At 36.4% G+C, this 17524-nt stretch overlaps 2 protein-coding genes across 6 annotated transcripts in view; one reads left to right on the top strand and one right to left on the bottom strand.

Annotated features, from left to right (window-relative positions):
• ITGA4 (integrin subunit alpha 4) overlaps positions 1–4852 on the top strand; it is a 36652-nt gene extending 31800 nt beyond the window's left edge. The window contains exons 24-28 of the mRNA XM_068138433.1: positions 6–125; positions 1165–1284; positions 1776–1874; positions 2083–2202; positions 3075–4852. Of these exons, the coding sequence (XP_067994534.1) occupies positions 6–125; positions 1165–1284; positions 1776–1874; positions 2083–2202; positions 3075–3167 (552 nt within the window). The 3' untranslated portion in view covers positions 3168–4852. The remainder of the gene's footprint in view (positions 1–5; positions 126–1164; positions 1285–1775; positions 1875–2082; positions 2203–3074) is intronic.
• Positions 4853–5410: 558 nt separating this feature from the next.
• CERKL (ceramide kinase like) overlaps positions 5411–17524 on the bottom strand; it is a 56678-nt gene continuing 44564 nt past the window's right edge. For all 5 annotated transcript variants that reach the window (XM_068138435.1, XM_068138436.1, XM_068138438.1 and 2 more), the window contains 8 exons: positions 14499–14573; positions 12845–13022; positions 12495–12563; positions 12111–12139; positions 11921–12029; positions 8830–8926; positions 7453–7628; positions 5411–7194 (listed from right to left, as the gene is read on the bottom strand). In XM_068138435.1, coding sequence (XP_067994536.1) covers positions 7113–7194; positions 7453–7628; positions 8830–8926; positions 11921–12029; positions 12111–12139; positions 12495–12563; positions 12845–13022; positions 14499–14573 — 815 coding nt within the window. In that variant the 3' untranslated portion in view covers positions 5411–7112. The remainder of the gene's footprint in view (positions 7195–7452; positions 7629–8829; positions 8927–11920; positions 12030–12110; positions 12140–12494; positions 12564–12844; positions 13023–14498; positions 14574–17524) is intronic.

Below are 17524 nucleotides of genomic sequence, written 5' to 3'. Positions count from 1 at the left end.
TCCAGACAACAGCTGGACAGTGCTCCTATAATAAATATCCCAGAAATTGTGGTGCAGCAGAAAAAAATGAAAACATATTGAAGGATGTTGTCACTTTCTTTTCAAAGCCTGCTAAGAGACATATGGTAAGGTCTGTCTTTTGGCATCAGTGACTGTATGAATGAGCCTTAAGACAATGATATATCTTATAAAATGAGGTCACCAGAGCAGTCTTTCAAGGATTTATGATGAGACCTATGGTAAGTCCAGCATAGTCATAAGTGACTTCAGTGAAAGGGGTGAGAACTGAGATGAGAAAGTTGATTAATGACATGTCACTGAAGTCAATGTGGATGACAGTAACCTACAAAGAACTGGCAAAGGGTCATGTAACTGAAAGAGTGGGCAGAGTAACAGATGAAATTCAGCAACAAATAGAAAATTACGGGACGGACAGTCTTGCTTTTTAATTACATGAAGTATGCAGATTTATTACCTTTTCCAGATCAAAAAAGTGCATCAAATAGTAACTAGTTGGAGCCACATTAAAAAAAAACCAAAATCATAGGTAGTACTTACCAGTGGAACTTCTGACTGAAGGTTGTTACGAATGCTAAAAATAAGTGAGTTCCAAGGGAGATTATTCAAGTTAAAGGGAGTGAACGTCATTAAGAATTCCAAAATACATGCTAATTTGGTACTTTTAAGTATGTATGTTACAAGGAACGTCAACCAACCATTGAGAGACAGCCTGCACTGGCATATCAAACCAGAACTTGGGCATTCAGTCTGGGATAAAGAATGTAATCATGCCCAGGCTTGCTTTTTTGTCATCTCCAGAGTTCAGTGAAATGGTGTTTGCTCTCAGTGTGCAAGTGTAGGGATCTTTACACAGTTTATACAGGATATCATATAGTTACTGTCATTTATCATTCTGTAAAAGTTGTTATTTTTCAGTTTAAACAAACTCAGATTCCTCAGAAAAATGACTTATTTTCTTCTACAGTGGTAAGATTGGTCCCCTGTACTGTTCCTTTAGCACTATATATTGGCAGTGTAGAGCCACACCCTGAATTTTCAAGAACAAACATGGATATTTGAGTTTTACTGGATCCCTGAGTGTCTTTAGTAGTAAAATGATAAATTCAATGAACTTCAGTTTTACTCTTTCCCTCCCTTTTACAGTACTGCATGAAAAATGACAGCCTTTGCTTACAAATACATTGCAAGCTTGGAAACATGGAAAGTGGGAAAGAAGCAACAGTTCAGTTGCAGCTCGAGGCTACTCCTTCACTTTTGGAAATGGTAACACATGAACTTTTCATACTTGAGGGGAATATTTCAATGCGTATTTGCATTAATGCATTTTTGCAAAGAGTACAATTAAATCCAGCTCTTAAGCTTTCAACCTTTTTTGTTTTCAAAACAAAGTCTCAAGGTTCTATACAAAACAGGAAAGCCACTGAAAAATGAATCTATAATTTAAAACAGAATTTTTATAGTGTGTATTGCTTTGCCTATTCTGGCTGCATTACGCAGGGTTGGGATTTAATTTCAACTCACAATTGTACTTTTCTAAGAAAATCAGCATGGATGTGGACTTAAGTAAAATCCAACTGGGCTTCATTCCAGCTTCTGGTACTAATTTGTTTTGTGATCAGAAAAAGGCACCATTGTTGTGTTTGTGTGAGATTCTCTTTCTGTGAGCAGCTGTGATACCGTTTTTGCTGGGTAGGAATTAATGTGTTTAAGTTATTTTTTAAAAGGTAGGATCTTGATTTTTCTCTTTTCATCAGGATGATGTGTTGACACTGAAGTTTGAAGTAAGAGCAACAGCCTCACCAGAAAAAAATGCAAAAGTTATCGAACTGTACAAGGACAAACAAGTTGCATATGTAAGAATTCTCCTAATGAATTTGTGATAAACTCATTAAAGTAGAAAAACCAACAGCAAGTAAAACTTTGTAATTCTAAAAATATCTATACACAGGGAATTAATATAGTCTTAAGTTCTCAAAAATGCAATTAATTTTCCTAGTTTGTTTTAGTATCTTTTAAGGAAAAAAAAATTAGTTGCTACTAAACTTACTTTCTGCTTTCCAGGTCTATTTGGAAGGAGTGCACCACCAAAAGCCAAAATACCATGTTACTGTGCTAATTATTGGAATAGGCTTAATAGTTGGTGTTACCTTGTTTTTGATTCTTTCATTTATATTATGGAAGGTAAGTTTTCAGTATTTCTCACTAATTCTCAATTAGAAATTCCCATTGTTAGCGAAACTTTGGATTTGTTAATGCAGCTTAAAGGATAAATAATATAATAGTGTGATCCATCCCTTCTCAAAAAAAAAACCAACCAAACAAAATCCCACAAAAAAAAAAGGAATTCCTCCTTCAACTTGTGTTTTTTCCACAGTACTTACTCCTTTTCCTTCATTTTATCTTCTGCACATTTTACACTTTCTGTTATTCACAGCACAAATCCCTTCCCATGCTTTTATGTGGCATCTCCTCTTTGCAAGTGACTTATATCATTTAATAACTTCAAATGGATGATTAAGCATGGAGCACCATCTCACAAACGTGTCGCTTGACACGTGATGATTAATAGTCTACAAAATAGTTTCATGCCAGAATGTTTGAAATTTTAAACTGCAACATAAATGCTAAAAATATCCTGTGCTTAAGTAAAACAGAAAACTATGAGAGATTCACCTTCTCTGATGAGCGATTAAGAGACGCTTAACTGCTTCCCCTACATGCGGACCTTCTCCATTCATTGCTCTTCCCAGGGAAGCATAGAAATGAAACAAATTTAACAGGGAAGTTTTATTACCATTTACTATTTGAAAAAAATACTGCATTCTGTGGACTGTTGCAGTTCACAAGCCCACACGCCTTTACTCCTTGCAGGAAAGTATTAGTGTTCAAAAAAAGTAAAAGCAGCAGCAAACCCGCGTTTTTTATTGATGAGTAACACTTTCTTACTACTTGTATGACAAAGCAAAGGCAAATAGCATTTGATTTTATCTTCTCTTTTATGGGTTAGATATCAAAGATATTGCTGACAATAGATTCAAAATTATGTATTTCAGATTGGCTTTTTCAAAAGGCAATACAAACCAATCCTTCAAGACAACAACAGAAGAAACAGCTGGAGTTTTACAAACGGGGACAAAGAGGACTAAGATGGCAAATAAACCTTTGATTTTAAAGTGAAGAATTTAAGATGTGGGTTAATTCACAGGAGAAATACCAATATCAAGAAAACTGGTCTTGAGGTCACTTGCTCTTACAAAATACACTTTGCTTCCTTGAACTTTGTGGAGGACTACACCTTACTAGAGTACTGTTGTGTATCTAATTTGAAAATGTTAAACCAATTTGTTTTGAAGTCTATATGGCATTTGAAATGCCATATAGATCTGGTTTCAAACAGACAGAAGAACACTAAAGATGAAAAGAAGAATTATTTTCCAGAAAGAATTTATAAAAAGTAGTATGTTTGGCCAGTCCTGGAAAAAAAAAAAAGATCTCAAGCATATTAGCATGAGTTATTCTAATCAACCTTTTGATGAGACATTCAAGAAGAAATCCTCCCTTGTCTTGCTTTGGCATTTTTACAAGGGTAAATTAACTTAAACCAATAGAAGGACTGGAAGTAGAGCATGGATGTAGAAAATGGCTATTGGAAGCTCTCTTGGGCTTTGGTTTCACAGGTACAACCACAACACTGCCGTATAAATACAGGTAAGGCAGAACCAGGAAGGTCAAGGTGGATCAAAGCAGGGAATTCTGTGGGGCAGCCTGGAGATGCAGCACAGAAGCACCTCTCAGCTGCAGAAAGAGATCATAGTTTGTAGCCATCTTTAACATGGGATTTGCAAGCATGACAGAATGAGTTGTTTCATCCTTTCCTCAGTTACTGCTGTCATGATGTTTTAGACTTCTCCAATGACCATTTCTATGTGGGCTTTTTAAAACAAGTATTTATTTTTATTTATTTGAAGATTTTTCTCTAGTACTTGGCATAGTTGTATTTAATACAGGCATCCTTCCAGGACCTGAAGAAACCCAAAAGACTTCACATGATGACAAAAGAGAGAACGACCTACCCAAAAGATTCCAAACGCCAACCTACCTGGGCCAAATTTTATCTTTAGATGTGCCATCTTTTACCTGACAGTACTTAGTAAGGAAGTAATTTGGAGAGCTAGCTTGAGTTCATGGGAAGCTGTCAGATAAATACGATCCAAACAGGCATCCTCAGAAGCCATTCTGGAAAGGCAAATGACTGAACAGAAACATGGTTCAAACCACTGCTCTGCTATTTACAGGAAGTTTCTTCAGCTAGATAAGTTTGCACTGCCACCTAGCTTTGGAGAGACAGTACAAGCCAGGGAAAAAAACGTGTGCTACTTTGCTACCCCGTACAAATGAAGAATGTACAACTTCTTCAGTAACTGAATTTATTGCAAGAGCATTATGGCCTTTTTTGCTGTGCCTTTGATGTGTTTCTGAACTGCAAGGAGAAATGAATGTAATACTTGCATACACTTTGAAGCTGCACCATCTTACAGGAATTAGCCTGAGACTCAAAAACAAATGGAGTGCCTTCAACAAGCACTTTTGCTAATGGAGTGTTTGGTGCCATAAAAGCCACATTGTCCAGAGACTCTAGAGGTATTTGGGACCATTTTGTAATTTCCTTTAACTGTTTGATGCCAAAGATGTGGATTGTGCTGAAGTAAATTTTCTCTCTAAAATCTTCTGCAGTGTAAGGAAAAATGAATGTGCATATATTGTAAAAAACCAAAACAAAAAGATAAAAACACCACCAGAAAACAAAATAAAGCAAAACATTTTCTTATAAGTCTATGAAAATAGACACCAAATGCTTATCTTCCAAATGGCTTTAGTGAATTTCTGCACTTTAACAAAAATATCTTGGAAAATAAATGGATTTGATAACTATATACCTCAAGTACTGGAAGAAGCATTAGCATTCTTTTTTAGTACAAACAATGCAAAGAAGTGAAACTAAAGCATTTTATTTATCTTTGAAATGGTTTACATAAATCAGTACATGTGATAATACTGCCTTGGAAATTGTACACTTCCTGCTCAGATCTTATTACAAATGTGTAAATTGTTGGCTGCCTGTTCTTAGGCCATGAAGCAAAATTCAAGTAGCTTTTATAAACCAGGTTGTCAAAAATGAATGTACAATGTCCTGCTGGTAGCAAGGTTATAAGTTATCACTATTTCATTTTCATTAAAAAAACTCCAACCAGTTAAGCACATGAATGCTATTTCTTCTGCAAGGTCAATTATTTGGTTAGTGTTCAGTTATGTAATAAAACCAGTTAAATCTACTAGATGTAGCTGAAATCTCCTTCTTGAGCAACTTCAAGCAATTTAGTTCAAATTGTCTTAACATATTAGAAATACTTGATGTGAAGTAGTATCAATTGTAATAGTTTACCAGGGGACTACTCACTGCAGCTCAGACAACAAGTATAAGCTGAAATGAGAGGTTCCAAGAAGACATGAGGAAAACATTTTCCTCCTCAGGACAGCCAGGCATCTCAGGACAGGGGTGCAGAAGAGGTGGTGTCATCTCCATGCTTGGAGGTTTCAAGGCCAGACTAGATGAAGCTGTGAGCAATCAGATCTGACCTTTTAACTAAACCTACACATAGGATGAGGTTGGTGTAGAGCCCTGCTAGGACCCCATCCAGCCCAAAGAATGGTGTGACTCCAGTCCTGCTCTGTAGCCACTCAATGCAGCACAGAGAGCAGAACTAGCTGTAAGATTCTACAAATTAGTTGCCTACAATGCAGGCATTTGATTGTCTGGCCAGGTCTGCCTGCAGAAACTGCCTAAGACTTCCAACAAGTAACAGTTTATTCTTAGGAGACAAATAATCATCTGCAGTCCTGTAGATGCAGTACATCTTTGGCTAGTTGATGTGAATGGGAAATTTTAACCCACCACGCACATGTATCATAGCTAAGAATTTTTCACAAGTAGTATTTAGAACAAAAATACAGTAGCTATAGCTCCCACGTATAAAGGCTTAGGCCCTCCATGTAGCACAGTCTTAAAGGACTGGATTTTACATTATACTCAACTGCTTGCTGAAGAAAGAACTTAAAGCAATTTGTTCCAGCCATGAAGCAATGCAGCTTTCATACCAGTATTTGTCATACACCTTCTGAATGAGTGATAGACAAGTGACCAGGAAAATGTTCTCTACTATCATGGTCCTGCAGACAAATTTGTCAATCCTCTCCTTTTCATCATGGCAGAGAAAGCCAGTTCACAGAAAGAATATAGTCTTAGTTTGCTCTCATCCCAAATAATTTCATTTATAAATTAGAAAAAGCCCTGTAAGGAAGTGATGATAATATTTCAAGCCAGGTATAAGTAAGTTATCATAATTTTATTCTCAGCAACAACAAAAACTATGCTGAATATCATTTCAGTTCTAGGTTAGATAAAATATTTTTTAAATACTTTTCATGTACAAAGAGCAGTCTTTAAAATTTCATCAACCAGGAAAAGCCATGTAAAACAGCAGCATATTCTTTGGTACTACTTTTTGACTAGAAACAATTTGAAAGCAAATACATTAAGGCAACAGTGACACTGCTAACTAGAAATAGAAGTACCTGATTAAAAAAATAAATCTAGATTTTGCCATCATTCTTCAGCATGAGGTTGCACCATACTTCCACTCACTAACTCTGTTTGAAGTGAGTTAGCTGACAACATGGAGAACAGCACAGCACTGGTAGCAGAGACCACTATCTCATACTGCATTTATTGCAGAAGCTAAAATAATGTTAAAGGGAAAAAAAATTTCTTCTGATAGACGCTTCTGAAACCTCACATTTGTAAGTGAACAATACAATCAATTTTAATTTTTCCTTGTTAAGCCTAATAGTTTCTTTACAGCTAAATACAACCTGATAAAAAAAATATACAACTTGATAAAAATTTAAAGCCAGAAATATTGCAAACCACCAAGTTAAGCGCAACTGAACTCAGTGAAAGACTGGGACCGGGGACAGCTGGGCGTAGAGTTGAAAAAAGGATTCTTCAATACAGAACTTGCCATATCTCCCTTCTATATGCAACTGCATGTTGCTTGGGAACTCTCCAGGTCATCAGTGTTCACTCCATAGAGATTGATCAGTTGAGGATGCACTCTGTGAAGTGAGGAAGTCAAACATATATCAGTTTCATTAAGGAAAGTCCATGTGGATTATAACAAACCTTTCCAAAGATGGGCAGAGGCCCGAACAACTGGAAAAGGGCCAGGCTGTGCAGTGCATGACAGTACTATTCTTAGAGCCTTTACAAATCCCAGTTTTGGCATCATCTGTGTTACATACACACATTACACATTTCTGACTCCAGTACTCATCTGCTACAGGTGCACATCCATAAACAGTACCGAGCCTTACCGAACATGAACTTCTGATGCTTCTTTCATTAAGTCTCCATCTATATTCCAAGGGTGATGTCCTTCTGCAGAAGCAGCATTCATATATGTATTTTCTTTGGCATCGAGCCCACTTCTAAGCCTTGGTTGTACTTTTACTTCTTGAACCGTGTAGGTCTCAACAAAGGGAAAATTAAACTAAAGCAAACACAGATTTATATTAAATGAAGATGAAAGACATAAGCAGTAACTTAGCAACAAACTGGATTACTTGAAATAAAGAGCTTGCCCTTTTTTTTTTTCTTAAATAAATGGGAACACTTAACTCAAGCTTTTACCATGAGGCATTATATAGTCCAGCTAGCATTTATAGATTAACCTGCTATTTTTATCCCAAACAGTGCCTCAAAAAGAACAGTAGTGTCCCATTTGTGTGTCAGACTTGTTCTATCTGGAAATGAGATGGTATATCTTTCACACTCCAAAATGCACATGCTTTCTGAAAATATCAAAGTCCAGACTTTTTCTGTGCTCTGTTCATCACAACTAGTAATCCTGTACTAAACAAGGCTAGTGAGAATTCTAGTTTATGGTCATCTTAAGTTTAAAGGGAGGTCTGCCTCTCCTTGTCTAATTTCTAACTATGAAGGCAGAGATAAAAACAAAGCGTTTCTTCAAAAGCATAACTGGAAAGCATAAATTATTTCCTAAATGTAGCTGTTTGTGCTGTCACATGGCATTGTCAGCCTCAGCTCGCCAAACTCTGGCTGTTGATGCATTCAAAATTAACCTTCTTGTAAAAGTGATCTCACATAATACTGAAATATTTGAAGGTGTTACCAGCGTGCTTAGCCCATGCATAAGGTCTTTAGGACAGCAATAAAGCTCTTTTCTTCAGAGACAGAATAATGACCACAGTTTTGAAATGCAGTTCTATAAACAGTCATTACTAGGTGGAATGCATACCTGCTAAAAATCAATTATCAGAAACCACTGCTACCAGCACAGCATGCAGTGATCTGCTGAAATGACGGACTTCACTTGTTTCTGACAAAGAGTTGTCTGATGCCCCCCATCCAGTCTGCATTCTTAACCTCTATACTACGCAAAATTTTAACACACCATGCATTTCATTTATTGTGGTGAAAGGGCTTTACATCCATAAAACTACGGTACAACACAAATACAATTTAAAGCACAACAGATGGGCTGAAACAGGCTAATCGGTATTAGTCTAGCGGTTTAAAAAGAAAAAAAATCAGCTAGAAAGGGGGCTAATGTATTCTGACAGGAAGCTAAGTCTCCTTACGAGGAGGCGAACATTAACACTTGCAGCATGTCTACCTTCGCGATTAACTGTTCTTTTCACATAAAATCACCAGAAGGGAATTTACCATACCTGATTTCTTTCACTAGCGTATCTTTTCAGATGTTTTATAAATTCTGTCCGAGAAGTATTTTGTACAACAATAAGAGCCATGCTTCCGTTATTCAACCTGAAAAGCACACCAATTGAGTTCCCAAAAGAAAAACCATTCATTTGCAAGTTCAACAGGCTCTGTAATAGTCTAAATTTAAAAAACCAAACAACAAAAATCGCATACCCAAAAACCTCACACCAGACTACCAAAAACCCCAACAAAACAAAACCACAAAAAAGAAAACCCTACCAAATGTAAATTAATAGCCTCCAATGTTTTTTAAAACCTTTATGCCAACTTGCCTGCAAACTGATAAAAACTGAGGTTACTCAGGTTTATAGCATGTACTGTAATAATAACATTGTACTGCCTTATCAATATACATTATTTATTGAACATACAACATATGATTTTTAAGCCTCTGCCTTTCCACTTAACAGATTGTTTTTAAACATTGGGATCACAAATTTATCTTTTTGCTTTTATTTCTAGCAAAGTATAATGATTACCCTAAATGCTGAAAGGCAAAGCTTTACCAAGAAAAACATGCTGCATGCAAGCACATCCTTATCATATAATACAGTACAGATGGGTTCATTCACCTGCTCCATTAACACCCATGGTGCCCTAACAAAGATCCTGTCAGCCAGCCATGCTGCTATTCAAACTCTTTTAGCAGTTCTCAGTACAGCTCTACTTACACATTTCACAAAGCACATAGAGGATAAACCTACGGCAATTTTGTACAAGGTAAAGCAGCCATACACTAGAAATTAATCAAGAAGAGACCCTACAGTGCAGATACTCTACAGTCCTAGGTACTCAGCTGCTATTGATATTTTAGCATCTTCAAGAATTCAGGTCAGACAATGAGCCAGTGTCAGTTTGGAGATTCCTCAATGTAATTTTACCTTGTCAGGCTAACAGCCTAAATCTCAATGCAAATTCCTACGTTTGAAGTTACAGAGACAGATCAATGTTCAACAAAAGTATCTGACAAACATGACAGTCATTGCTGAGATTGTATTCTGTAGAGAATATAGAATCTTCTGAATATATAAGCATACATATGTATTTATTTATTTATTCAACATGTGCTTGGAAAATATATGAAGAATGTCTTTGAAGAGTACTTCCAGGCTACCACCACGAAGCTCTTCCTACTCACAGTTCTCTGGCTGCTGACCAACTGCTTCAGGAATATTGTCAGACTGTGATAACAGCACAATCTATGACGGTAGTTTTTATATAACCACTGAACAAGTGACCTGGCATAGCATTACTTCACTGATTTAGAAAACAGGGATAGTAAGATTGAAAAAGCTGCCTCATCATATTTGCTGCAATAAATAGGCACAGTGGGCTACTGGGCAATACATTTGGCACTGTGGCCTTTTGTCTTCAGAGATCACTAAGAATTCTCATTAAATCTCTTGAAAGCCCAATGTGCAATGAAGCACAACATCTAGGCTGCAAGAAACAAATGTCCCACAAGGTTCATATAGTGCAGTTAAACATATCCTGACACATTTCTGCAGATTTAGACTAGTGCAACTAGAGCTACAGGCAGCAAAGACTTCATTCCATGTCAAATGTCTTCATATAGCAAAAAAACACTTAGGGAAGATAATGACACAGTGAAAAAAACCTCACTGAGTTTAGCTGATGCTTCCATAATGGGTCTTGAGTCTTTAACAATTAGTGCAACATTTAGGTTTCCTGTACTGAAAAGCCTCACAGAGAAGATGCTATGCATTATGAGAAATGAAGCACCTGTCTGAAGAGTCTACTATTCCTACCCTACTAACTGATTACACTCCTAAGATATTCTCAAAAAGAAGCAGGGAAGAAGGGTGTCCTTATATAACAGGACAGGGGGATGAACTACTGCACAGTGGGAGAAACAGGCTCATTCAAACCTGTAGGAATTACATTGAGTTATCAAATATTCCTTGTCACTGAGAAATATGAGCCAGAACAGATAGAAAGGAAATGCAAAGTTAAAAAATAATTTCTTCAGTTCTTGTCAGATTTTTTTTCTACTGAATGGTATAGAACACACTAAATGCTGAGCAAAGTGCCTAAGAGGGACAGCCTTGAGATATACAAGACCTAGCAAGACTGCTGTAGCAAAGACAAATTCTCAGAGTTTCATCAAAATGTTTTTTTTTTTTCTTCATTGTTTCCAAGAAGACAAATTCTACCAGACCAGTCAATAATTTTGACTCAAACTACCTGATAAATTCTGAGGCACATCTATTTTCACCTAATGATAAGGAAATGAAACAGAACAGAGTCATTCCATAAACTTCTCTGAGTGCTGTTGGGGTTGTTTGAGAGAGAGCAAGCTTGAGACAGATGTTTCTGTGTTCTTGTCTGAGGGAGTGTTGATGTGTTTCACATACAGCTACAAAGTTTGTACTTAGTATGTTGCTCACTTGTGAACTGGATACACCAAGTACAAATATTTATTATACAATAACTGTTTTGATCACCACAAAGCATGCTCTCAACAACAAGCTAAAGGCAAAATGAGTCAGTATCAACAGCTTGATAGATCACATACTGTTTTGTTTCCTAAAACCCCACATATAGAAGCTACACTTCCCAAGTTAAGGGAAATAAACCAATAAACATAAAAGTGTGAAGTTCAGTTTTTCATATCAGGAGAAAGATTCATACTCCATTTTCTGGCTGTAAAGCAGAAGATGAGTGGCACCTTTATGTATGGAAAAAAAACAAAATAAAATCAAAAAACAAAGTTTCTGCTTAGAGCCAAATCCTATGACAGATGACTGCTCAATGACTACTTCTTAAGCCAGACTTGCCAACTAATTTAATCACAGCAATTATCCACTCATTCTAGTTAGACTGCTTGACCTTATTTGCCTGATCCAAAAACTGATTACAATTCCTGGGATTATCAAGTCTGCTGCAGTCCATGCTCCCTCCCCCATTGCAGAGGGACTAGACTACCTAAATACAGACTCATATTCTTGGAAAAGCCAAGGTCTTAAGGTAAGATGTCAGAATTTATAGACATGACTAATTCTCTAAACCCTTACTGACCTCGTATTAGGTGCCAAGCCTCTTGGTGCCATTGAACACAGACAAGGGATTGCCATGATGCTCACATTCAGGAAGTGACCCTGAATTTTGTGCCATTGATTCTTGCTACCTAAATATAACAGAGTAGTTCGCTATTACTCCAGTTTAACCAGACAGATAGCTTTTAAACAATCAGAAAAGCAAAACTCACCTTTTTTTTTAATTTTCTTTTTCTTCTTTCTAAAAGGGTGGAAACATGCAAGCATAACAATTTGAAATCATCTTGGCACATTTAAATTACATCTACTTTATAAAAACAGTAAGATATTTGTGGAACTGAACAAGGCAGTAATCCTAAGTGGAAGACTTCTTTGTAACAAATCCTCTGTAGTCTTTAGGGAGCATTTTACAAAGTGCACAAGTCCACAGCTGTCAATGTGTATATATATATATATATATATATATATATTTAATTATTTTTTAAAGATTGTTTTGCCAGATAATCAAATCTGAATAAATTAAGAATTTGTACAAGTCCACCTTCAAAGACATGTATTTTTCTCACTTTGGAATTGTTTGACTCAGTTTTACTTACCTGTCATTCTCATGAGGGTCTCCCTGTGCAACTTGGACCGGTAGAAATGACAACTCACATTCTTCTGGCCTGGAAAAATACTGATATTTACTATCATGTAAACCAATATTTTGACTGCTAGACAGACTTTTATCCAAGTCAAGGTGATTTTAAGAAAATGCTGAACATAACAAAATCTATCTCCTTTTCAACTTGTAAGAGGGATATACACCGCATCTGAGTTAAACCTGCCCGTAATCAAGAAGTAAAGATAGTTAATTACTGTTGTCTGTATTTTCACCACAGTAAGCATTTCATTTTCCTAAAGAAAATGAGAAATAATAGAAAAAACATAACAGCTCATGGCATACTTGAGATCTGCCAGTGTTTTGATAAAAGCAAAATCCTTCCGCTGATTGGCAGGCATCCAACGGTGTTTTTCAGCCAGCGCTAGAGTCCTTGCACCAAAACCAAACATAGCTGAGAACCCAAACCGCAACAGCTTGCTCGGAGTACTGAAAGTACAGACATCCACTGGTTGAATATGTCCTAAAATTTTGAAGAGAAAGATGAGAAATTACAAACATCATCTGTATTATTTCAAACAGAACACAAGTTACCAATTCTTTTTCACCTAATCTAGTGGCAGGAAAAAATGCAAACTCTTCTTCCCTTAGGAAGTCAGATTTTACTAACGTAAACCAGAATCAATCTAGATATAACTAAGACTCTATAAAAGTGGCCATTTCAAAGAAAAACATACAGATACTTCAAAATGTTTAAAAAGTTATGGTGAAAATTCAGCTGATTCATCAGGCTGCAAAGCGTCTGACCTGATTCTATTCAAATTTTCAACAATTAATATCAAAGACAATTTAATATTCCTACCTAAACATCTGCAACCATATTTCACCAAATACTTGTAATGGCTGAACACTGTACTGGAAGAGATGTGGAAACTCTTAAATATAGGTTGTAAATGTATTTATGTTTACAGTTATAGAATTTAGACAGCTAAAGCTGTTCAAGATTGGCTTGTGAGTTTTGGGGTATTTTTTGGTCTTTTGTAGCATCTGTGTGGTTTCCATTGCAAAAGACAGTTTTAGGTTTTGACTGTAAAGGCCAATTATTATCTAAGAAACAGAACAAGGGATCTTCCACTGCTGACTGCAAGGTCTAGAAAATAAATACACAAGACGGACCCATTCCCCATGATTACCTCTTCACACACACACACACCCCACACACACACACACGCCCCTTTTGACAAGGGGAAATGTTCTAAAGAAAAATTGCTTTGAGAGAAATACTAACATTGCTCAACTAAGTATTTGCTATTCCCTAAGAACTGAAAATGAGGTTTGGGCTAGCAACCTCCTTTTTCCTTTTAGCATTATTACTTTTTCGCATTCAAAACCCATTTATCATGCAGACCAAACGGCAAGTGACACGGGGTTTTATTCCACTAAGACAGCTTTCTTATAAAAGGCATTAGTATTTAAAAGAAAGGCAGATGGGTTAAAAGATGAATATACTTTCTCAGAAATAAGACAATGCTTTCCTGAGGTGGCCAGTCCTAACCACTTAAAGCTGAAAATACTTTGTATTTCTCTCTGTCTTCAGCAGGTATATTAAATTAAAATGATCAATTGATCATGCAACCAATCATTGCATAATAACACACACACATAGAGTAAAACTACTCACACAATCAAGTCTGGAGAAGATCGCATTTTGTATTAGAAGAACGTCAGTGATTGGGCATGAATAGCAAAAATCACAAACTGTTCCATAGCAGATTTTAGTTACCAGAAAATGTAACAGTCCACAACCATTGCTACTAAACAATACTCAAAGAATCACCACCTTTCCAGTACACAGATGATAGAAGCACCTGGGTTTAAAAGACTTACAATACAGCGATAGAGCATAGTGGGTATGCCTTTATTAAACCACTGCTTATGGCAAACTTCTAAATCCTCTTTCATTACTTAATAATCAGATAATTGTTGTAAAAATAGTTACCCATTACAATGTGCAATGTTGCAGTCACTGCATGCTTGATACCACAGAGAGTGTGGGCCAAAACATTAGTAGTACCTGTAAAAGTGAACACAAAGCATTGTAAAAATAATACAGAAACATAATTGCAAGAGAAAAAAAAAACACGTTTTTGGAATGAAGAAACCAAGACATTTACTGCATTTATAAAAAAGAAAGCCTCCCCACAAACTTCTTAGTTTTGGTAACAGCAGAAATGCTGAATAGTGCAAATTAAAACTTCCAGAGGTCTATGAAATCCTTCCTGAAAATTCATTCATTGTGTACAAAACTGAAAAATTATTTTCATCCAGAACTTTGCAGCCTTTCACATCACATTAGCAGCAGTCAAAAATACTAAATTTTCAAAGACTGATTACATAATTACAAAGCTCCAAAGGCATCTTCTTGTTCTTATTCAGGAGTATATGCTTTGATTTTTTTTTTTCAATAATTTCTCTAAGAACGTGTAACACAGCTTGGAATTATCTCTCAGTACCTCACAGAGCGCCTCTTATGTCCGTAGAGCACCTTAGTCTCCGAAAGCAATTCAGAATATTGCCAATGTCATGGGAAGCCATTATTATGTCAGAAGGAAGAGCTCTGGGTAAGGCTGCCAAAGTTCCCACTATGTGAAGGAAACTGGCAAATTCAAAAATCTAAATGCAAATCTCGGCATTTTTTGTCCCTCTCAAAAGAAAATTTATCTAGATACACTAACAGGAAGTCCAGCTTGTTAAGAATATTACAGTTTCAATTATTTATATCCAACAACTCAACTAAAAGTAATTAGAACTTCCCTTTCGGTACAATACCCATTAAAAAAGGCAACATTGTAGCTCTAAATACCATTTATTATGCAAAATAGTGAGTTTTTTAATTAGTGAACATAAAATAAATTCTACAAGGAAAATTCAGGGGGGAAAAATAATATTGACCTAAAATGCAATTCTTCACAGAACAGTTTAAGTACATGGCCAACACCATTCCATATTCTAATAACTTATGAGACTTAACCTCTTGATCTAACTAATTCTGTTTAGCCAGTAAAGCTAAAGCAGCAGCTTGAAAATACTCAAATGCTCCCTCAATCAAACTTCTGCATTTCTTATGTTTTTTGGGTACCTCTCCAAAGCCAAAGGAAATCACATGCACAAGCGGTAGACCATTACAAGTCGTGCAAATCATGTTTATCTCCTGCAAACCACCAACAGGGAAGTTGTTATTACTCTGAAAATATTTTTTCTTGTCAGTGAAGGTCAATGTAATGGAAGAGCACAAGATGGAATATACTTCTACAAACCAGGCTTGGGATGTCTTAGAACTGGGATTCCTCCTTTAAGTAAGAGTAATTGATCAATGCAGATGGCTCCAAGATAACAAATGACCACAGCTGAAGTCAATACCAATCTTCATGCTGACTTTAATGAGAGTTAAATCTCATTCTTACTGAACAAGATAGGCACAAGTAATTGCATCCTTCTCTTCAATCTGTGGAGCTCATTAATGTTTGCAGAAGTAAACAAGGCAAAACCCCACCCTTTCACGACAAGTTCTGTCTGTGTTCAAAGCCATGTACTGCATCTGCCCATCCACAAGCTGAATATCTACAACGAGCACATTTTTGCAGTAGCAAGTGCCATCATCTTCTCTAAAAATAGCCTTAACACATGCCTAACAGTATTTTGATCCCAATAATGGCTGAAAAATGCAGCCTATTGCCTCACTCCTATACAAGCAAGATGCCACAACCAACCACCAAAAAAAACCTTACAAACAAACAAGCCCCCATACCTCACAGGTAAAAAAAAACAAAAATCATCATACTGAAATCATTGTCATACAAGCTTTGCTGATCTAAGTGGTGATTCAACAATGGTTTTAATCCCATTATTCATCTTCCCAAGTCATCTTTTTCTTCCCTATGTAAGCTCAGTATATTATCTACCCACAACACGATGATTCCCTTTGAATACTGTCATATTACTTCGGACACTAATAACCTTCTTTGATGCTCATATATGGGCTTGCACCCCTCACAGATTACTGAATCCCATTTTTAGATCTCGCTCCAACTACTCAATTTACTGTAAAAACATTTCATCTATAAAACTCCTGCCTCGGTCACCAGCACTTTTTAAAACAGAAACAAAAAAGATTTTATCATTTCAAAACCACAATTTTGTTCAAAATATTGACCCTTTTTCCCATGAAATGTGCAAAAGCATCACAGTGAGGACAAAGTATCTGCAGGTCATGTAAAGCATGACTGACGAAGGTACCAAACAAATTGTAGAGAAAAAAAATTGTCCTTGGAAGTGCAAGCACTTCTGCAGTACAATTAACTTAATTAACCAGACCACATGAATATTCATAAGGCTGTTAATGTCTCCCTCATCCAAACAGATAAATGTGATGTAATGACTTCCTAGTCAAGCATAGCTAAAATTCTCATGAAAACTGCACCAACATTTTGGTTCTTTGCCTGACATATCACAGAAATTAACAGTCCTTCAGTAATATTTAATTTCTTAATTAATTAGAAATAATGAATTTATTTAAATGAATCATCTATGACCAAAAGGTTCAAAGCCATCAGATACAGAATGTCTCTTGTTCTGTAACAACTGGATAGCTTTTTTAATGTCCTTCCAGTTTCCCCTCCCCTTTCTCCCATTTCCCCTCAGTACAGTTTCTTGGCAGTAGTTCCCATAGCAACAAACACTCTTGCTAATGGCTAGCAGTACAACTGCAGGCTTCCCCACATCTCATCCATCTGATTTGGACCAGAATAAGGAAGCTCAGTAGAGTATTTTAGTGAAAACACAGTCCCCTCTGGACCTTTCTCTTCAGGAAGTAAACTGTTTAAAGAGCAGTTCCTTCACAATACGTTGGCTGAAACTTCAAAATGCTGTCTTAACAACTTACAATAGAGACTAAAAGCAGATTTTAAGCCACTTAGATAATGCCATCCCCTAATACAGTTTCTATTTTTACGCATCTGGAGAGTC

Source organism: Melanerpes formicivorus, unplaced genomic scaffold (assembly GCF_026170545.1).
Source record: "Melanerpes formicivorus ecotype bairdi unplaced genomic scaffold, bMelFor1.0.p_v2 SCAF_5, whole genome shotgun sequence".
Classification (NCBI taxonomy): domain Eukaryota; kingdom Metazoa; phylum Chordata; class Aves; order Piciformes; family Picidae; genus Melanerpes; species Melanerpes formicivorus.
The sequence above is the reverse complement of the archived record's forward strand: the minus strand, read 5'-3'. Positions and strand labels throughout refer to the sequence as shown.